General features: G+C 41.6%; 1 protein-coding gene across 1 annotated transcript in view; it reads right to left on the reverse strand.

Annotated features, from left to right (window-relative positions):
• LOC124803158 overlaps window positions 1-23720 on the reverse strand; it is a 395089-nt gene that overhangs the window by 142363 nt on the left and 229006 nt on the right. The window contains exon 6 of the mRNA XM_047264338.1: window positions 790-853. Within this exon, the coding sequence (XP_047120294.1) occupies window positions 790-853 (64 nt within the window). The remainder of the gene's footprint in view (window positions 1-789; window positions 854-23720) is intronic.

The following is a 23720-nucleotide window of genomic DNA, read 5'->3' on the forward strand; positions in this document are numbered from 1 at the left end:
ACGAGTGATAGTCTGGAGTGCCATTTCATTTCATAGTGGGACCCCTTTGGTTGTCATCTGGGATACCCTTCCAGTACAGCGGTACATCAACGACCTTCTACGCCCCACTTTGTTCCCCTTCATGGCAAGCCATATTTGGCTTACATTTCAGCAATATAATGCCCACACGCACACGACAACTTTCTACTACTTGTCTTCGCGTTTGCCATACCCTACAATGGCCAGTGAAATCGCCGGATCTCTTCCCAGTTGAGAACTTTGGAGCATTGTGGGCAAGGCCCTCCGACCAGCTCGAGATTTTAACGATATAACGCGTCATTTGGACATAATTTGGCACGATGTCACTCAGGGGCACATCCAACAACTCTATCAATCAAAGCTAAGCTGAATAACTGCTTGCATAAGGGTCAGCGGTGGACCAACGCGGTATTGACTTGATCACTTTGTGAAGCTCTTTCTCGTGGATAAATCATCCAATATTTCGGAAACTGTAATCATTTGTCTGTCCGTACACGTACATAACATCTACCGATTTCTGTGATCTTCGTGATGCGTCTTTTTGTCTTAATCTGTATTTTATAGTTGCAATGAGAGATCAGATGTAAAATCGATGCGGGCCTCAATACGTGTCTCCAGCCCCTCCACCGCCCACTGCTTTTCCATGGTTATTAATTTGAACACAGCTTTATTGCTCAATAAGAAGCAACTGTTGTAGTAGTGTAACGCTCAAGGCGTGTTTGCTTGCATATCAGGGAAACATATATTTCATGCAATGTTCGATTTACTCACCTCCAAATTTATCAGTAATGGTGTGGATCACGTTGAAGAATTTGTTGCATCTGCTTAGCGACACCTGAAAAAACAACAAAAGTTGTTGAATTGATTATAGTTAACATTTACTACAAAGCGCCTACAAGCGTGAACTAATATTAAAACGAAGAACGGTTCATTTTTAACTCTCGTCGACTATAACGTCAAGTTTCCCACGGATCAGAAGGGCGCATATTCTACCAAATCTCAACAGAGGAACCATTTCGGCCTTTGCGAGAAGCGATTTGGTGAAATCACAGGAAACCTAAACGTGAATGGACTTACGGGGATTAGAATCCTAATCCTCTTAAACCTGGGTGCAGAGCCTTAATCTAGGCGCCTTATCGCTCGATAAGAGATTGAAAACAAACAATTCTTAGATCACAGGCATTCGGTGTCACATGTAGTCAGCGTAAAGAAGCTCAGTAAAATAAGTGTGAACACGTTAGTACAAAGAAATCATTTAAATTTGTCTGTAATGACTATTACATAAGCCATAGCTGATTTTCATACATGAAATACAAAGGGAACAACACCAATTTTCAGTCACAAACGATGTTTTTATTTAAATTACGTTGACTTTCGTATCCTGACCGTAAATATTTTTTCGTTGAAATGCTCGTATTTTACGAAATATAACTAAAAAGATGAGGCATACAAAAGTTACATATTCGAGTCCGTGTCGTGACGCTGGATATCGGAGTTTGTTGCTCTATGACGAGACCATAGAAAACATTTTTCCGTCGTTTGTGTTAGTTATATAGCAAGTTGTGTTGGAATACGAATTTATTTACTTACTGCCGTAGTGTGGTTGGCATTGGGTTAACGTCCAACTGGTAGCTTCCTATTCATTATCATTTACTACTCATTACTACTGTTTATATGGCAAGTTGTGTTGGAATACGAATTTATTTACTTACTGCCGTAGTGTGGTTGGCATTGGGTTAGCGTCCAACTGGTAGCTTCCTATTCACTATTATTTACTACTCATTACTACTGTTTTCTGAACGTTGAGTATCGTCAGAAACCGGCGTGCATCCAGCTTGTGTTGCAGGGGGGTGAAGCTCATAAGGATTTCAGCCCACCTGGAGCGCCACAAGATTATCAGTCCTTCCACATAGCGTCTTCTTGTTGGTTGATTTATAGTCTTCCATATTTCTTTTGGTTTCGTAGTAAATAGAAGCTGGTTTCATCGCATTGTGTTCTTAATTATGACTTCTTATGTGTCTTACGCTCTTTGAACTGCATTCTAAATATGTTCTTCATATTCTGCCTGATTTTTTTTGCACATCCGTAATTTTCGGTTGGGTAAATGATTCCATGTTTGTTTTTGTTTCATGTAAAACAACAGCTGGTTTCTTTGCGTGGTGTTCTGTGGACTGATGTATGTGCACTGCCGGAAAAAAGTTAGTGTACCTTTTTAGAGGTTTGTAACATTTTCCTGTGCAAAAATGCATATCGAGTACATGAAATGGCTCTGAGCACTATGGGACTCAACTGCTGAGGTCATTAGTCCCCTAGAACTTAGAACTAGTTAAACCTAACTAACCTAAGGACATCACAAACATCCACGCCCGAGGCAGGATTCGAACCTGCGACCGTAGCGGTCTTGCGGTTCCAGACTGCAGCGCCTTTAACCGCACGGCCACTTCGGCCGGCAGTACATGAAATGACTACATTTAAGATCAATAGCATAAGCGGTTCTGAGGTGCTAAGTGTCGACCCATGCTGAGACACCCATATTAGGACGTGGTGTTGCATCCATAGGCGGCAATACAGGCGCTGGCTCTTGATCCAGTCGATCGTACAGACGGCGAATACTGTTCTGGGATACGTTATGCCACACCTGCTCAACCTGGTCACCAAGTTCTGTAAGAGTTGTTGGTTGGCAAGTCACACGAGTCACTTCGTGTCCCATCATATCCCACATGTGCTCGGCTGGAGACAAGTCCAGTGATCGTGCAGGCCAGGGAGGTTGCTGCACGTCTTTCAGAGCATGTTAAGTCTCAAGGGCAGTGTTTGGGCGAGCACTATGCTGTTGGGACAACACATCACCTTCCTGTTGCAAGAAGCGCAAAAGAATGGGTGTAACGACATTCTGCATGTAACGAGCGCTGGTCAACGTACCCTCCAGAAACACCAAAGGTGAACGAGAGTTGTAGCTTATAGCACCGTAGACCGTAAAGCCTGGGGTGGAGCAGTGTGTATTGGACGAATGCACTCTAGGAGACAGTGCCTACAAGGTCTATGTCGTACACGTAAACGACCATCGCTTGCACGCAGGCAGAATCCGCTTTCATCTCTGAAGACCAGAGCGTGCCATTCCGTCTTCCAAGTGATCCTCTGACGGCACTATTCGAGCCATGCTTGTTGATGCTGTGGCGTGAGTACACGGGCTAGAGGTATGCACGCATGTAGACCCACTGCTAATTACCAGTTCACAACCGTTCGTGTTGACATGTCAGGTCTCATAAGTTCTCTTATCTTTTGTGGCTGTACTATCTGCCGCTGCTGCCCCTACAATACGATGATACTAGCGGGCGTCTGTGCTGCGTGGACTTCCAGAACCTCGTCTGCGGGTGAAAGAATGTTTACGTGACCCCTCATACCAGCATCGTTGCGCAATTCACACGGAACGTCCACCTTGTGTGGCAATTCTCCGAGCGGACCATCCCGCCACTACGAAGGCTACAATTTGACCCTTTCGAACTCGCTCACTTGGCTGTAGAAGGCATGAATGCGGCTCCGTGACATCGCTGCCTTTTTGCTTCACACATTTGCACCACAATGAACCTTCTGGCTGTGAGCATACCATAAGGGTAGACACAGTTTGCGCTCTGGTAACTATACCACTACGCTATCCACCGAGCGAGGTGGCGCAGTGGCTAGCACACTGGACTCGCATCCGGGAGGACGACGGTTCAATCCCGCGTCCGGCCATCCTCATTTAGATTTTCCGTGATTTTCCTAAATCGCTTCAGGCAAATGCCGAGATGGTTCCTTTGAAAGGGCACGGCCGACTTCCTTCCCCGTCCTTCCCTAATCCGGTCTCTTCCCCCCAAACAACCCAATCCAACTACACTATCTGTTGGCGGACGACGCTGAAACCATTATCAGTAGATCTGCTATCCCCAGGTTGCATATGCGGTCACAGGATCAAAATCGACATCGTCTTTCCAAATGTACTATTTATTTCCGGCAGTGTACATTCCCGCTTACGAATCCTTGTATGAACAGCTCGATTTAAATGCGTTATATTACTCGCAATCTACTTTATTTTTGTTCGCATCCATTTTCCGTACTTTACAGCATTTGATGGAGAACTCCATGTCAGCAACTTTTGACAGAATTGGTATTCAACGTAACTACTACTTGTCACGGAATAAGTACGTAATTCTGCTTTGAATTGTGTTGCTTCTTGTCCTTGAGTATGCTGTGTAATCTTAGCGACTAGAGCATTCTTCTTTGCAAATGCTAAAAATGCAACATTAAATACGCAGACGTGTTCACACGTTACTAACGGGTTTTACAGACAACACATTTTAGCAGAAGTCTGCGTACTAGAACCATCCTCCAACTTCAATGAAAATTTTGCTGTTCTCCATCAAATGCGAGAAGAAATTAAGTCGAATATGTGCAATATACTCACAGTGTATTTAAACTGAGCAGTTCAAAAGTGGATTCGTAAGCAGGGACAAATATACATGAGTCTTCAGAACACTATGCGATGAAATTAGCTTCAGTTTTATATGAAACAAGAACAAGCATGAAATCTTTTACTTTACCTAGTATTATGGATGCAAGCAAAAGTCAAGTAAGACTCGAGTGGCACTGAAGAGTGCCGCATCTTACGGGCCCTATACACGTTCCATACTGATGTATGCTGTACCAACCTAGATAGTGTAATGACTTACGCACTACCCCGTATATTATGTATACTGTCGTTGTCATATTTCATTTCACGTAAAGTCATGGAGCTCTACAATACCCTTATTGGATAAGGTTAGTTTTTTTATATTTTTCCAACGAGCACAGATATAGCAAATACTACCGTGTAGAGAAAAGTCCAATGTAATGTGTAAATCTGTGTTTTTACAGTGTAAATTATCGATACTACACACTTGCACAACAACTAACAGAAGACAACCACTGACTTCCTCCATGCCATCCAACATAGATTCTGGAAACGTCGCGCATTGACACAGTGTATCCTGAAAGCCAAGGATTATAGCCATCATGCGGAATCAGTTATTCTAGAATTCCTACGAAGAGTTCGACTCAGTATCACAAAAATATTTATTAATCAAAATGCGGTCATATGGCTATCAAACGAAAATTGTGACTGGACTGAGCATTTATTGGTAAGCAGAAAGCAGCATGTTATCTTGGAAGAAGAGTTATGGACAGAGGTAGATGCAACTTCGTGCATTACCCAGAGATACGTGTTGAGACCCTTGTTGTTCTTGCTGTGTATGGAAGACATGGCACACAATATTAATACCACTCTCAGACTTTTTGCAGATGATGCAGTTATCTACAATGAAGTACTATCACTAAAATCGTGGAGAAATGTTCGGACATAACATCTTGATAAGATTTTGTGAGGCTTCAGTATCCTCAAAAGTCCTAATATTTACTACTTTTAAACATTTTGAAAGCTCATTGTTTAGTTTTACCGTATATTGAGTATCGATACTCATACAGCAACAGCTGTTTGAGCTGCATCCAGCAGTAAAAAATAATCTTTGCTGCCGATAATGGTTTATGAATTATCTGGGCCGTTTCCACCATTAGGGAAGACTAGGCGGCAAATGGAGGAAAAAATTAATTTCAAATCAAGCAGTGAAAAAACTGAGCAAATGAGGAGAAACATGGAAAATAGGTGAAATTAAAGCACCGAATTGTTTTCAAAAGCATGTGGACAAATTACTTAATAATCTTTAATTACTCTGACGAAAGTCAACACATTGGCTCTACATATGTCAAAACTACAGCAGCAGCTACTGAGTACGAAACGGAAACAACGCAAAGAGTCACTGCCTTTAGAACACCACAAAATCCATCCGTCATCGGGATTCGAAACTGGACCCATCTCGGACGAATGATCAGAAGCCAATAGTTTAGGCCACTGCGGCTAATAAAAGTTGTAGAATTCTCAATAGAAATTGCAAACAAGGCATTATTTACTTATTTAATTGCAAGAAAGTGGGTGCTGAAAAAGATGAAATTTATTCATCATTCAAGAAATATTTTAATGAAAACGGAAACGAAATACACTACGTGAGCAAGAGTAACCGGACACACCCAAAAACATTGTCCTGCCACCTAGTGCCAGGTACTCCATATCAGCGACCTCAGTAGTCATTAGACATCGTGAGAGAGCAGAATGGGGAGCTCCGCGTAACTGACGGACTTCGAACGTGGTCAGGTGATTGGGTGTCACTTGTGTCATACGTCTGTACGCGAGATTTCCACACTCATAAACATCCCTTGGTCCAATGTTTCCGATGTGATAGTGGAGTAGAAACGTGAAGAGACACGTACAGCACAAAAGCGTACAGGCCGACCTCGTCTGTTGACTGACAGAGACCGCCGACAGTTGAAGAGGGTCGTAATGCGTAATAGACAGACATCTATCCAGACCATCACACAGGAATTCCAAACTGCATCAGAATTCACTGCAAGTACTATGACAGTTAGGCGGGAGGTGAGAAAACTTGGATTTCGCGGTCGAACGGCTGCTCTTAAGCCATACATCACGCCGGTAAATGCCAACGACTCTTCCCTCGGTGTAAGAAGCGTAAACATTGGACGATTCAACAGTGGAAAAACGTTGTGTCGAGTGACGAACCACGGTACTCAATGTGGCGATCCGATGGCAGGGTGTGGGTATGGCGAATGCCCGGTGAACGTGATCTGCCAGCGTCTGTAAACTTCGGAGGCGGTGGTGTTATGGTTGGTTGGTTTCTGGGATTGAAGGGATCAGACTACTAGGGCCATCGGTCACTTTTTCCATGAAACTGAAACACTCACAATGAATAAAAAAAAACAATGGAGATGACAAGAGACGACTCAGGACAAGAAAGACACAGACAGACCAGACAAAAGGAATTAAAATCACACCGAGTGTGACAGTGGTTGGCCGACCATAGAAACAAAAAAGGAAAAGCCAACCACCAAGAAAAGCACTAAAAACCCCAGTCTAAAATCGTAGGCCAAAGGCCAGACTCAACACAAAAAAAGGACAAACACTTAGATTAAGCGATAAAAAAAAACACTGCACGGATAAAACTCAAAACCAAACTTGCCATCGCAACGTCATCTGGTAAAAGTGCAGGAAGCATATCACGCAGTACAAACGTCTGCTTGAGCAGAGTTAAAAGCGGGCAGTCCAACAAGATGTGGACCACAGTCAAAGCTGACTCGCAGAGACACAAAGGTGGGTCCTCGCGGCTCAATAAATAGCTGTGCGTCATCCAGGTGTGGCCAAAGCGCAGCCGGCAGAGGACAAAACAGTCCTTGCGAGAGACCAGCAAGGAGGAGCGCCATCCACCGGTAGCCTCCTTGATGGTCCGAAGTTTGTTGGTTGAAGGAAGGGCGCACCATTCTTCACCCCAGGTGCGAAGTACCTTCTGCAGCAAAACTGACCTGAGGTCACTGATGGTGTTATGGCGTAGTCATGTTTTTCATGGAGGGGGCTTGCACCCCTTGTTTTGCGTGGCAATATCACAGCACAAGCCTACACTGATGTTTTAAGCACCTTCTTGCTTCCCACTGTTGAAGAGCAATTCGGGGATGTGCGACTGCATCTTTCAACACGATCGAGAACCTGTTCATAGTGCACGGCCTGTGGCGGACTGGTTACACGACAATAACATCCCTGTAATGGACTGTCCTGCACAGAGTCCTGATATGAATGCTATAGAACACCTTTGGGACGTTTTGGAATGCCGACTTCGTGCCCAACCTCACCGGCTGACATCGATACCTCTCCTCAGTGCAGCACTCCGTGAAGAATGGGCTGCTATTCCTCAAGAAACCTTCCAGCAGCTGATTGAACGTATGCCTGCGAGAGTGGAAGCTGTCATCAAGGCTAAGGGTGGCCCAACACCATACTGAATTCCAGCATTACCGATGGAGGCCGCCACGAACTTGTACGTCATTTTCAGCCAGGTGTACGGATACTTTTGATCACGTAATTTAACACCACAGTTTTCCAGATGACCTAGTTTGATGCCTCAGAACGACGTCTCCCATAAGTCCATCAGTACAGCACAATTTCTAAAATCAAGGAAAAAATCATTCGGGAATCGGGGAGACGGATGATAATAAGAAAAAGAGATCGACATTTTTCAATTCTCGCCGAAGGTGGCAAAACCCCTAGCAACGGCTCTTTGAATTATCATTGTTGTTATCGTGTCGCGCGCATGCTGGGCAGTATCTAAATCAATCCAATAGGTCAGCTGCGTTCTTGAGTTAGTGACACTTTAGACGTGTGTATTTCGATATAGTCGGCATAAAATTGCATCCATTTCAAGAATATGTCGAGTCCAACTATTCGCGCCGCCTTTCCATTGTATCTAAAGTTTTAGTGTCATGACAGACAACGGACTGCCCAATTCCAACACAGGTGAACATCGAGAGCTTGGAGAGGTCGAAACTTCTCCAACGTCCTGGGAGAGGATTTTTGGGAGAGAAAAAGCAAAAGACTAGCAGTGTGTTCTTGACATTGTAACGGTGTGGAAGCTCTGTGAGTGCCAGCAGTTCGAGTTGTCCCTCTTCACAGCCCTGTGCCACATGTGCGGTACTAGTCACACATACGCTACAACACCCAAAGCAACGGACTGGTCGGGAGGTGGCACAGGACTATGAAAGCGGCTCTGATGTGTCACTGCGGGCTCTGGTCCGAAGCGCTGCCACGGTGATCCCCAGCGTTCGGACGACTTATAAAGATGACATTCGTGCGTTACTTTCACAGATCCTATACGGCGAACCATATCGCTTGCCCCGAAGTTCGCACAGCCTACTTTCGATGCAGTGCATGCTGACCTGCCGACGTTAGTGGACCGCGTTCGCACACATATTTGGAACATGTACGTGTCGCCACTGTCACCATACACGCATCCAAAAGTGTTCGTTCATAAGCACCGTCGCCAGTGTGAGTTCCTTATGGTATGTGATGACACCATGCATCCAGCCATCCAGCCATCCAGCCACTATACGCAGGGCCTCACAAAGTGCTGCCCTGCGGTGAACAAACGTTCGATGTACTAGTGCATGGCACACCGACAACAGTGTCGCGTGGGTTCTATAGGAGGACCATACTACTCCACTGACAGACAACGGACCGCCCAATTCCAACACAGGTGAACAGACTACGCCGACTATATTTATGAAACTGTCAAACCACTGTCACAACGAAGTTAACATTTTAGACAGTCCACTAACGACGTAATATGGACGTCACATAAATCTAGACGCACTTGAAAATGGCAATAGAGCTATTATATTACATGTAGCTCGAGCAGTTAGCCGTGTGGTCTAACGCACAGCTTTCCAGATTTGGAAGGAGCGCCTGGTCCCCGGCATGAATCTTCCTGGCGGACTTATGTCGAGGTCCAGTGAGCCGGCCAGTCTGTGGATGGTTTTTAGGCGGCTTTCCATCTGCCTCGGCGAATGCTGGCTGGTTCGCCTTATTCCATGTCAGCTACACTATGTCGGCGATTGCTGCGCAGACAAGTTCTCCACGTACGCATACACTATCATGCAAACATAGGGGTTACACTCGTCTGGTGTGAGAAGTTCCCTGGGGGGGGGGGGGGGGGGGTCTACGGGGGGCCGAACCGCACAATAGACCTGAAAGAGTGGTTCGGTGTGTAGCGGCGGAGGGGTAAAGTGGACTTCGGTTGTCGTCGTGGGGCTGTGGGCCACTGCAGCTGTGGCGGGAACAGAGCCTCTCCGTAGTTTCTAGGTCCCCGATCAACATACAAAACAATATTACATGTACAAGAAACAAGCGGCAACAATAAGAATGGAAGACCAAGATAGCAGAGATTAAAAACAATGTTGCTACCTTTCCGCCGTACTGCTCAATTTGTATTTTGAAGAAAGAATAATGGAAATATAAGACAGGTTTAAGGAGTGGGGTTAAAATTCAAGACGAAAGGATTCGCCGATGATATAGCTGTACTGAAATGGTTCAAATGGCTGTGAGCACTGTGGGACTTAACATCTGAGGTCATCAGTCCCCTAGAACTTAGAACTACTTAAACCTAACTAACCTAAAGACATCAGACATATCCACGCCCGAGGCAGGATTCGAACCTGCGGCCGTAGCGGTCGCGCGGTTTTAGACTGAGGCGCCTAGAACCGCTCGGCCACAGAGACTGACTATAGCTGTACTGATGGAGAGCAAATCTGGCCAGGGCAGGCAGTGATATGGGCAACTGAAAGAAGTTTCTCTAATAAAAGAATTAATAGTTAACTCATTCGGGCTGTGAGGCCGTTAGCAGGTCATGTTTGTCATGAGCAGATATTAATTTTTGTGTCAGAAAAAGTCTGAGAGACGTGGAGGGTACGGAATAACTGACATCACTGCCAGCTGACAGCACGTGCCACAGAGAGCGTCCGGCCTGGATTCGACACCCTAGGCTGCAGCTACACTCCCTGTTGGCTACCAATAGTCGTGCGGAGTGGCTCGTTGCCAGCACGTTCCACAAAAACTCGACATCTTCTGAGGCGACGATCCTACTCGGCAGACAGACCACAACGAATTGTACTTGAACACTATAGGAAAATACTAAAGCAAAAAATTAGAAAAAAATAAAAATAATGTGAAGTACCAATTCCGCATGGTCCACGAATGGTGGTCAGTTGATCCACTGGGAGGGGGGAGGGGGGGCTTACAGCTAGGAATAAAAAGGCCTGACTGGCTAAATTTGCCAGATGGGCTAACAAAATCGTTGCTGCCCTAAACAATGGCAGGATGGCGCTATGGTTGTGGTTGGACGATTGGTATTTGTATTGAGGAGCATGAGCAGCAGGCACATCTAGTCATCTGCAGGGTCGTGCCTCACGTCTGTGCAAAGTGCACGGCGCACACAGGCAACAAGTTTGCAGGGATGCCGCCAGCCGTCCCCGACTGTGGCTAGGTAAAACTGTCGGCGTCTTTTAATGAAATGAAATATTTGGAAATGCCACAATTCGCGTAGGGGAATTACCAGTCTTTACTCAAATGTAGTAGAGATAAATACAGTACTTCAATATACAAGAATAGATGTCCATTGGGCCCGCAGTTTGGTTTCGTCGCATATCGCTTCCTTACAGACCACTTCGCGTCGACTGTCGTCTTGTTTTTTGGCGCTGCTGCCAACGTTGCCGCCGGCCGAAGTAGCCGTGCGGTTCTAGGCGCTGCAGTCTGGAACCGCGAGACCGCTACGGTCGCAGGTTCGAATCCTGCCTCGGGCATGGATGTGTGTGATGTCCTTAGGTTGGTTAGGTTTAACTAGTTCTAAGTTCTAGGCGACTAATGACCTCAGAAGTTGAGTCCCATAGTGCTCAGAGCCATTTGAACCATTTTGAACCAACGTTGCCGACCAACCAATTGTGGCACCCCTTGGCCGCTGTTGTGTAGTGTAGTGTTGTGTTGTGTTCCTTGCTACTAATGAGTAGCTCATCTGAACAGGAACATCTCCATAACACGTCTTCACAAATTGATGCTACTTCCGTGTGAAATCTATACCGCAGCAGTCGATCGATGCAAATCGTGCTCCGCATTGAGCGGTATCCTAACGTGGGTTGGCAGCGCCGAGCCTGGAAGACGTCAGCATCTCCTCGTGCACGTCTTTACATATAGGTCGCAGCATTCCCACTGCAGTCGGACATCATATCTTGCACCACCTATACTGACACATGAAGGAACCAAATATACTTAAGTCTGTTCTTTTTCACTGTTATACCACATTAATTGCAGTATACGTCAAGTTATGTGTAATGAGAAAAAGAGCCGTGGTTGTCGCTATGCTTAGTTACATGCAACAAAGAGAAAATTGAAATCGGTAGCAGTTCGGGATTGAGGCGAGAATTCATTCCCCTTTTCTTTCAGTGAGCGACACGATAAGATGATCATCGATTTATTGGGACTGCTTTCTTGTTCGTTCTCCAGTGCTCATAAATCACGGGTGTATGCGCCTCGTACTGATCAGCTGCTATGCTATAAAATCGAAACAGTAGTAATACTTATTTTTGATTATGCATGTTAGAATCAATGAGCTGCATGTGCTAGGGATCACTGACGATTTTAGACACTCACCCTGAAATCATGTATTTTGTAACAAGGAATGTGAAAATAAACAAAAGCTGTTGTAGTGAATGCCCTAAAGCAATGAGCAGAATAAAAACTGACACTATCGTGAGTTTCAGAGCAATCGGCACGAGGGTTCCAAAAGGTGCCGACACCGAAGCCGCTGATCGCCTCTTTAGCGCGTTTACAATATGCACAGCTTTGATATCCAGCCACAACAGCATGAGTTCATCTCGGTGAAAAGCGCTAAAATGTGCAGCGCCAACAAAGCACGTCTTCTGCCTCTTGCAGTTCGCAATACAAGAAGTCTTCTCAGACGATATCACTTTATATTGGCGTACCTAATAATTTTGGATAATTCTAAAGACGTTACATTACAAATATGTCTGATTAAGACAGTGGGATGTGAAAGTAAAAATCTTTGAGGAAAGATAATGCGAATAAAATACTATAACATTGTGTCTGTGTGTGTTTGAGGAACGGGCGCTTGAAATAATCGCACGGGGCTGCAAAATCCCCTCGAACCGGCTCTGCACGTCGTCCTCATTCCGAGCACTTCAGGTCAATTGTTTCCTGTTCCCGATTTTTACCGGTCACAACGATCACTAGTGGCCATTTTTCTCCTGCTTATTGCGTCGTACAATAGCCGTAATTCAATTTCGCATTCTTCGCTACAAACGGAAACCATAACTGAAGGTGATCGGCTCTGCAATGGACATTTACAAATCTGTGTTACCAACTGCAATTCATACCGTAGCAATTTATCTCAACGAGCGTCTGCTGGTTGGCAGAGCTCAGCAAGAAACAACACCTCGTCATTTGTGCTTCTACGGTACCTTTGCATCCCGCCTTTCCCCTGATGTAATCGGCCGACTTATCACGTCCTTAAACATTGCGTGTCGGGTATAAATCTGCTTCTTACGTCTGTTTAAAGTTGTACACTTGATGATTAAAGACGTAAACAATTGTTTCCTTTGTGTACACGGGCGTTTTAATTCATAACATTATTCAAATACATCAAGTCATCTGCAAATCAACAAAAAGGATTTCTGTCGGAAAGCTTCAGACCTAAGAGCTTCAAACTGAATTTAAGGATTTATTAAGAGACTTAATCGCTTACAAATTAGCCTGTATGCTGTACTGCATACTCTATCGCCTAATAGCGAAGTTCATATTTTAGTTATCGTAAGGCATCTGCGAGAGGAAAAACAGGATAAATTTTCAAATAACTGCTTTATCAAATAATAAATATTACAGATGAAAAATCTGAGCTAAACACAATTCTTCTCACACTCCTCAGGAGTGTGTCTCACAAAAACCACATGCAAAGATTCGTAAAAATAACGTTTATACTTTTTGACCAATTGCTACCTAAAGAAGAACAGATTTTTGTACTTAATATTTATTAACCAATCATTTTTTTATATTTTGAATTTGAAACCCTAGAACCACGAAAATTTACATCAACGTTGCTTAAAATATTTCCATGTATAGTAAAATGTTCGTTAAAATGCACTGATATTTATATTCCAAAGTGCGGATGAAAGCTTGTGCATTCGGCCCATAAGGGTACTATGTCATTTTAGAGAGTAAAATTTGGAGTAAAAATTGCTCTGTTTAATGCTGAGAGCTAATTTCTCACAACTAAATTGTTAAAAGCTATAATGGAATATAACAGAAGCGATACACTGGATGCATACATCCCGACATTTGCTTAAAAACATAGTGAAAACCGCGGAAAAACACAAATTTGATGTCTGGTCCTCGGATTGAACTCAGGTCCCTCAAAAGCGAGTAGAGCCCCTTGCCACTAATCAACCTTGGTCAGTCATGCAAATTTACAAGTAAAAGTGCGGTAGCGACTTTCCGTTTTTTTCCCTTCTTAAAATACTCACTAATAATACTTTTAACACTGAATTTATATTGCTGTATTAAATTTAAGATAAGAGTTAAGGTGTTTTTTTCGTAAATTGTACCAGAATATTTTGTGACCCTTGGAAATTGCCCATTCTTTTCTCGTCCTATCAATTTCAGCAAACTGAATTACTTAAAAAATAAATAGAAAAGTTGTTTTTTTAATATTTCAGATTTCCTAACTACCGATAAGGTAGACAAGTTAAAAGCTGAACAAGCATATAAACGCCACCGCCAAGACCATTGTCTCCAAGGATACCAAGATCGATACCAAGTGCTTCTAAAGATGATTCTGGACTCTGACCTGCTGTTTTAAATCCTGAAACAGAGCAGCATATGATAGGAAATCCACACAAATTAATCAGAAAACATGATTATCTGCATGAAACTTCAACCTTATATTATGAAGAGCATTTAGGAATGGCTACTCTATTCAGATTCAAGAAATGCTCTTTTCTGCTTGTTGTAAGCTTTTCGACACAAAATATAACAAATTTTATGAGGGACTCAGTGACTCGCTGCATTTAGCTTACATTTAAATGACACAAGAAAAGCTCTGTACATTTCAGTAATTATAAAAAATGGGTTGATCTGAGTAAGTCTATAAAAAACAAAACAACTGTCTGCAGAGCGCATCAAAAATTTGTATATGCTGAAAAGGAGCGCTGATAGAATGTTATTAAAAGGATTATATATGTGATTCAGTTTTTGAGTTGATAAAATATGGCGTTTCGTGGAAAGAGCAGAAAATTGTATGATTGGAACAATGGAAATTTTCTGAAATGCATTGAAATCTTAGGAAAATTCGATCCAGATACTATCGAACGCATAAGATGCATAATGAATTATACAAGTATCTCGAATATACCGAGATGTCTTGGAAATAATATTTAAAATGCAAATACATAAATTATTTCAACCCAAATTCGAAGTCACAGTGTAAATTTATGGTGAACTAAAAATATTTTTCAATTATACTTGACTCTACTTCTGATTATTGACATGTGTAACAAATTAGTATTACGATCAGCGTCGTGAATTTCAACAAATACTTACGACAGTTGGAAATACGAGAGCACTTCCCAGCTTATTGTCCAATTTCTAATGCTACTGGCGCCGGTTTGACTTCTTTTATTACAGACAAGCTCCCAAAACCTAATTTAAATATACCTGTAGGTAATTTAAGGGGACAAGGCTACAACAATAGTTCAAAGACGCGTGGCAGAAACAATGGTTTGCAAAAGCGATTGTTGGAGCTAAATCCGCAGGCTTTTTATATATTGTGTGTGTCCTATAGTTTAAATTTAATTGTTAACGACACAGCTAATTTAAATTATTACACCATAGGTTCTTTTTGTACTGTGCAAGAGCTGTATAATTATTTTTCCTCGTGGACAAAAAAAGAGTTTTATTAAAAAATCACATTACTTTTTCAACCTTAAAATCATTGCTGGGACAAGATGGGCAAGTTGAATAGATGCTGTAAGACCACTGAATAATAATTTACCAGAGATTTATGGCGCTTTGTACGAAATAACCAACACTTCTTATTTTGATCAAGAAGAAAAACATGATACACAATGTCTAGCAGAAAAAATATGTACATTTTCATTTATTTGCTCAATTTACATGTGACTGGTGTATTGACAAGTAAACTATGTAGTAAAAGTCTTCAGTCAATTAATCTGAAGAAACAGGTCGCTTTAGATGCTTTAGCAGTTTAAAAAAAAAAAACTTTTTATCGATCGTCAAACTACCGAAAAAATTGAAATAGCTGTAAATAATGCAAAAGAAGTTGCTGCAAAATTAGAAATAGAAACTTACAGGTCCCTAAGGCGCCGAAAAACTCCGAAAACTTTTGATTATGAACATGAAGACCAGGCACCTCAAATGGACATGAAAATCTCCTTTAAGGTTAACACCTACCCATACATTTTATACCAGGCTCTAATGTCAGTAAAAGAAAGATTTGATTTATTAAATAGCCACAACGACATATTTAGTTTTCTGTTTAAATTCAGTGATATTCACGATAAAAACCACCTTATGATTAATTTTAATCATTTGAGGAAAAGTCTTCCTGCAGATGACGGTTTGTTAGATACAGATGCTGAAGACTTGTGTAAAGAAATTATGTTATATCTACCCTTTTCTAAAGATTTAGACAATGACATAATGGAAGATATGGTATTTATATTTTTAAATAATTTAACAGCCATTTGCTCTAATCTCACGATTTCATTACGAATTTTAATAACGCTGTCGGTCACAGTAGCAAGCGCAAAAAATCCTTTTAAAAATTAAAATTATTAAAAAAATTGTTGTACTAAGATTGTCCAACTTGGCCATAATATCGATAGAAGGGAACATTTCAGATAATATAGATACAATATTATTAAGGCGTTTGCAAATAGAGTAGTAGAAAAGTTAATACTGTATAACTGTTCATATTTTCTAACATCATGATATGTTTCAATTGTATTTTTTACTTATGGTAATATTAATATTTAGATACATGGCAGTAAACTACAAAAGTAAAAACGCTAGAGAAACAGCAAGAAACTTTCGCTGTTCACACATGAGAACATAACTTTTTATTATTTTCTGTTAAAAAGTAGTAGAGGGATGAAATATTTGTCATGATTTTAGAAATATGTAACGTCATGAAACATTATGGCTAAAAAAGCCAAGTTCAATAAATATACAAGAAATAAAATCCGTAATCTCTTCTAATGTCCTTCTAATACTGGGTACCTAACAAATAATTATTACATAATATGGGTAAGCCAGTTCACTCATTAACAAACGTGAAGGGTTGGTTCCTTGATTTCGCACACAGGTGCGCCACTATTCATTTGCAATAGTCGTACAACTAATATTAGAAGAGGCCTTGGAAAAAAAATTACAGATTGATATGGCCTGTGGATACTGGGACTGAACATTATGCACAATATTTTATTTTAATTCTCTTAGTTAATGTTAATGAATATTATAATGCCATGAGAAGTGTGTTGAATTTTCGAATTAGTTACCCATTGTTAAATCCATAACACTTTTATATAAAAACAAGGATTTTTTGGTAAAACTGCACTAACAGTTCAAAAGTTAACTGTACCTCATTAAAATTCTTGAGTAGTATTACTCCTATACATAATAATTACATGAAGAAAATACATGAAAATTTAAAAAGAACATGAGAATTAACTTTTTTTCCCACTTTAACAGAAAATGGGCAACTAAGAATTATTGTGATCAATTCAGTACAACTATTATGTAACAACTTCACGAAAATAATCTACATTATGTCAAAGTTCAGTCTGGAAACATTAGTTAAACTGATAAGTTTCCCACAAACTGAGTGCCATATATATGCTATTGCAGTGACTGAAATGTTTTGTTAAGTTAGTTAAACTTGAATTACAGAATACAGTTAAATGAACCCATCAAAATCTGAGAGTTTTAACACAGTGAGATCTCAGGTACCTGATGGACAAAAATTAAATTATGTAATAAACTTATGTAATAAGTACGATCAATAAGATCATTCATTAAACAGCAAAGAGAGCCCATGGTTATAGTCATCGTGGCATTACAGTTCTTGACACAAACATAGGTGGTAAGACTCGTCTTGGAACAAGTCAAAATTCAAAGCTTTTATGAGGCAACAAAAACTGAACATACATAAAACACAAAAATATAATGAATAGAGATCAGGAATCATGAGTGCTTCAGAGATAGTGTGGAAATTATGCACAAAAGTAAGTATTGCTTACTGCTCTACGAATGGCAGTTATTTGATTTTATCAACTAACGAGAAATCATTCAATGAAAATAACTGAAGCTGATCCAATAATAATTAAGAAAATGGAGCATACGCGTGACACATAGCAAATGGTATGGATTATTGTGTTTAGGATGGCTACAATGCAGTCATAGCTGTTATGGTGACTTTCATGTAATTGTCAGACACATCGCTCATGCACCAAAGTTGTGTGATTGACGAAAAGAGGCACAGTTGCCCGGCATTATTGAAAGCTTCTTCAGTAAAAGCTACACGTTTAGATTCATGCTGTGATTCAATTGAACTAACGATGAGGTCTCCAAAGGAACTAACTCTCACCTATAGCACAGATAAAACAGGAAGTGAACAGACAGAGATCGGAGTAATAGTAGTGAACATCGTTTTTTAAGGTCTGAAGTCAACAATATGTCCGCAAGGGGCCGAGAAGCGAAAAGGGCAGCCTAAGTCGCGCATGCGTGAGAGAACGGCCTGCAGCTCTCCGATGAAACTGCGGTGCAGTACGCCGAGCAAGCAGAGCTGCTGGAGATACACCAATCAACAGCGAGCTGCCGCCACTCACTGCAAGCCTGATGAAGCAATGCCAAGTCACTGACGACACGGCACAGCAGAGGGCGTAAGGCAACGCAATGCGTTGCCGCACCGGACTCCTTTATTATGACGAACGTGGCACTGACACGGTATCTTCTCGCACGATATCCGCCATTAACATAACCTACCCTTGCACGTACTGTCGCGGTCAGCAAGACATCCGCTACTGCTCTTACTACACGACCTAACTATCGCAGAGGTTTTTTTCCCTTGGCGCTTGCCTTGGCACTTTTTTCCCCTCTGCCCTTCAAACCGCAACCCTTCGTTCGACTTTCGACCCAATCTATCTCCATATGAGCGAGTATTAATGGTTAACCTTAACCAGACGTACGCAAACATTGCAGTACCCACATCCTGCAACACCTCACTTTAGTGAAAACTAACCCTCATGCAGAGATGGCAGTAGACCTCTTGAGTTGGCCAACATGCCTGTGTGGGCGTGGAGGAGCTCCACCTCTTATTAAAAAAAAATCTACAATATGTGACACGGCACGTTGTAGATTGATCTGCCTGCTCTAGCAGGACAGAAGTTGATATACTGATCGGAACAAGTGGGTGCCAATAGTACCGACATGTTCTCATGATTTATTTAGAAAGGTAAATCCGGCAAATACAGCGGAAACGGATACATACTTCTGCTGATAGTGTCTCCCAAATGGTCAGAAAGTTTGATAGTAGGTGAGGTTAAACCACATTGTGAGCTATTGAATCGTAACCCGCTGTCAGTTATTGTGGTGCCATAAGAGTGAGCGATAAGTGTGGTTGCGTAGCAAACAACGGTCACGAGCGACATGCAGCCAGCTGTTACCAGCTGAGATAAAAATGGGGTCCTCCATAGTCGTTATTACACGAGGACAGGGTGGCGTTGAAGTTTTCTGCTAGCAATAGAGCAAATTCCCAGTAATTGGTCCCACTCTGAAAACTAGTGTCAGAACAAGTATAGTTTCTGGCTCGGTACAGCGCTGCACGTCGTCGTGCATACATCAACAACTCGTGGCCCTGTGCATAGCGTTGCTGACTCTCGATCACGGGGTCCCGGAAGCGATTCCCGGCCGTGATGGGGATTTTCTCCGCCCGGAACTGGGTGTGTGTGTTGTCATCATAATTGACGAGCAGCTGCCGAACATCCCAGATGAGGTTTCTCGGCCATTACTGCTGTACGCACAGTGTGCAAATGACGATCTTTGCTTACAAACATTAGGTCGCTAGTATGCCACATTACATGTTTATGAAAAGTGACCATAGAATAGGGAAAGTATACAGCCTGTAACTTCCAGAACAACAGTTTACGGATGACACAAAAGGCAGGGGCGCCCATACCACAGTTAGGAGCAATGCTCTGGTGGGGCGGGGCTGGACCTGGGGCTATGGAGTATTTTTAATATTCTGGAAGACGAATGGCGAGTTGTAAGTAGCCAAAAAAAAAATGTTCCAGCTCCGATCCTGTTAAAAACACCCACTTTCAAATCATTTTCTTGAAAGAGAAGCACCTGACGACACTATAATGTTTCCTTTCCCTGAGAGTTAGGGGAGCTGAACGCCATGTCCACTGGCGAACCAGGAGTGCTATTGGTGTTTAACGTCATAGCGTCGAAACCAGGATCTCACAAAAAGTGCTGGTTAATGTACGAGACAAAACAGTACGTCATGTGCTTCATGGTTGCACCGCGGTCCTTAACAAACGATTTCACAGAACTACCTGGCAAAAAAAAAAAAAAAATAATAATAATAATAATAATTCTCACATCCCGTACTCTCGTGTGCCAGCTTCATGGTGAACTTCGTATCATTTCGTTAATGGTCACAGTTATTTGAAATTAAATAACCTACTGCATGAAAAAATTCGGATAGTTTGCTACGAAAAATAGCGGTCATTGGGAGTCTGCGTTGGGTTATACATTGCTGGATATGAAATGTAGCTGACATATTGAATTACTCTTTAAATATGGGAGAAGACCCGCATCTATCTCCAATTTCGATAAAATAGATTGCATACAGTGCACTCAGTTCAGCTCACACATTCATGATAAAGCAAGAATATTCATAACATGTCTCATATCTCATCAAGATAATAAAACTAGATCTTGGCAAATAATAGCATGCAAAGAGGAGACTAATTTGCCATGTGGTTAATATGTAAAACTTTCTCATTTACTGAGGTATATAAGTCGCTACAGATTGTTTCAATGCCATAATCTAACTTTTAAGGGTCATCGGTAGCTGGTGAAACAAGAATTTTTGCAACAAAATAAGTGAAGAAATTTCATGTTTATTTTTATACCAGAATGTTTTTTTTATAAACTATTGACCTGTATTACTCTCAATTGATACTTAAGTAATTCACTGTTTCGGGATTCTGTCGCAATTTCAGCTGTATTAGAAATTTAGTGAGATGAATCTTTGCAAACTTCGCTGTTTTAGCAAGAGAAAGAAATTTTAAAATAGCAACAACAGAAGTGCAGGTATTATTCAAAACCTGTCATTGATGACGTTTCTCTAAAGAAAAATATGAGAAAGAAATCTGGCAAAAATAAATCGCCACTTCTATTGAAATTAAAACAGAATCCTTAATAATGAATAGCAGGAATTGAAATCCGCCAAAGGATTTTATTTCTATGTCTCAGTGATATAAAAAACATGGAAACAGTTCGCAGTATGTAGTGTACTACTCTCTTCATTCTATCCCAATTCACAGTGACTTCTTGAATTTTTTGATTTCAAACATCTTTTAGTATTTTAAAGATAATATATTTCCATCTAGACGAACCGTTGCAAGTGGCTCGTAAAACAAATCAACGGTACTTTTTCTAATAGAAGTATGCTCCTCTTTGCAACCAGAATAGTCGTTCTCATTGAGACAATACAACTATTTCATAGTTATGAAGCTGTGATCATTCCGGTGATTTGCAGAATCCTGTCAACTGTCCATCAAGTCCAAAACGGACTATCAATAATTTTGATGATGTAAAAGATATTTGACGTGAAGAAGTAAAGGCTTTGTGACTTTACCTAACGGTTACTGCTCCTGAGTTGTTCTGAACAGCATCGCATACGAGCAAAGCAGTTAAATCTTTACCTGCCGTTACTCGCACTTTAGGCACGGGGGATATGCACGGCACTGTTTAAAAAGAATAGCTCGATGTAGTCATAGTGTCGAGCCATACACGTCTGCTTTCATGTCACGCAGCTAATTCGCTGCAAATAATAACCTGTAGCTGTGATTCTGCAGTCAAACTCGCGGAAACGGAGTGCATTTCGTGATCATAATACACGAAAGATCCATCACCTCGAATTAGTTCAGAATTCAACGCAATGATTCAGAAATTAACACAAGCTATACGAAGAATGGTAACTCATACTCCGTCTATTCTCGGATCCCTACATCAAACGGCAAAAGTTAGAATTCTGCTCTGGAGCACATTCAGGCCTCTCGAAATATAAAGTCCCTTCAAAAGTAAAAAGTACTGAGATGGCCGTTCATCAACCACTGAATCGCGCACGTTACACTAGACAGGTCAGTCTTCTTCCAGCCTCGCCATAAAATGTTCAGAAGCGTTTCTCTGAGGTCTTCCCTCCAAAAGTAGCAGTATCGACTTGACTCCAGTAGTGTTCCGCACCTGTCTGGTTTTCCATTGGTTGAAGGCCGTCCCCGCCAAAAATACATCGGCGCAGGTTCGAATCCTGCCTCGGGCATGGATGTGTGTGGTGTCCTTACGTTAGTTAGGTTTAAGTAGTTCTAAGTTCTAGGGGACTGATGACCTCAGATGTTAAGTCCCATAGTGCTCAGAGCCATTTGAACCATCGATTGACGCAACACTTTCCTGTACTAAACTAATATATTACAACAGTATTTAAATAAATATATGTTATAAATAGTCAGTCACGCTCAGAACACTCACAATAAATAAATGAGCAAATACTCCTGCACAAATGTGCTCACAATAAATGAGCACAGATTGTCCTTAGATATTGTTTAAACAGTTATGCCTTCTTCATAGAAGCGCGTTTTGGTTCTCTTTTCAATTGCAGTATCTGCTAACTCATGCAATTGACCATATATAAATTACCACAGTTTTTAATAACGCTTGCAATCAACATTCAAATAAAGTTAACGGCAAAATAGTTAATTGTTCGTTAAAATTATTACGTAAGAGTGACAGTATGAAGTACTGATGCTATGTTCATTTCCTGTGTAACTGTGGCAGATAGGATGTTCTGACAAACATTTGCACAATGAAACTAATGTAAAAGACCTATAGAAAGGTCCCAGAACTGCTCTCATTAATAAACGGTCACAATGCCCACATAGTACTAGGGACAGAAAGTTGGGCTGAAACCAGATATAAACAGTAATGAAATTCTAAACTCAGATTGGAATGTATACCGCAGAGACAGGCTGGACAGTGAAGGGGGAGGCGTGTTTATAGCGATAAGAAGTGCAATAGTATCGAAGGAAATTGACGGAGATCCGAAATGTGAAATAATTTGGGGGAAGGTCACGGTTAAAGCAGGCTCAGACATGGTAATTGGATGTCTCTATAGGCCCCCTGGCTCAGCAGCTGTTGTGGTTGAGAACCTGAAGGATAATTTGGAAAATATTTCGAGTAGATTTCCCCACCATGTTATAGTTCTGGGTGGAGATTTTAATTTGCCGGATATAGACTGGGAGACTCAAACGTTCATAACGGGTGGCAGGGACAAAGAACCCAGTGAAATTTTTTTAAGTGCTTTATCTGAAAACTACCTTGAGCAGTTAAACAGAGAACCGACTCGTGGCGATAACATATTAGACCTTCTGGTGACAAACAGACCCGAGCTATTTGAAACAGTTAACGCAGAACAGGGAATCAGCGATCATAAAGCGACTACTGCATCGATGATTTCAGCCGTAAATAGAAATATTAAAAAAGGTAGGAGGATTTTTCTGTTTAGCAAAAGTGACAAAAAGCAGATTACAGAGTACCTGACGGCTCAACATAAAAGTTTTGTCTCAAGTACAGATAGTGTTGAGGATCAGTGGACAAAGTTCAAAACCATCGTACAACGTGTGTTAGATGAGTATGTGCCAAGCAAGATCGTAAGAGATGGAAAAGAGCCACCGTGGTACAACAACCGAGTTAGAAAATTGCTGCGGAAGCAAAGGGAACTTCACAGCAAACATAAACATAGCCAAAGCCTTGCAGACAAACAAAAATCACGCGAAGCGAATTGTAGTGTGAGGAGGGCTATGCGAGAGGCGTTCAATGAATTCAGAAGTAAAGTTCTATGTACTGACTTGGCAGAAATCCTAAGAAATTTTGGTCT

The sequence above is a fragment of the Schistocerca piceifrons genome, chromosome 6 (genome assembly GCF_021461385.2).
Source record: "Schistocerca piceifrons isolate TAMUIC-IGC-003096 chromosome 6, iqSchPice1.1, whole genome shotgun sequence".
NCBI classification, from domain to species: domain Eukaryota; kingdom Metazoa; phylum Arthropoda; class Insecta; order Orthoptera; family Acrididae; genus Schistocerca; species Schistocerca piceifrons.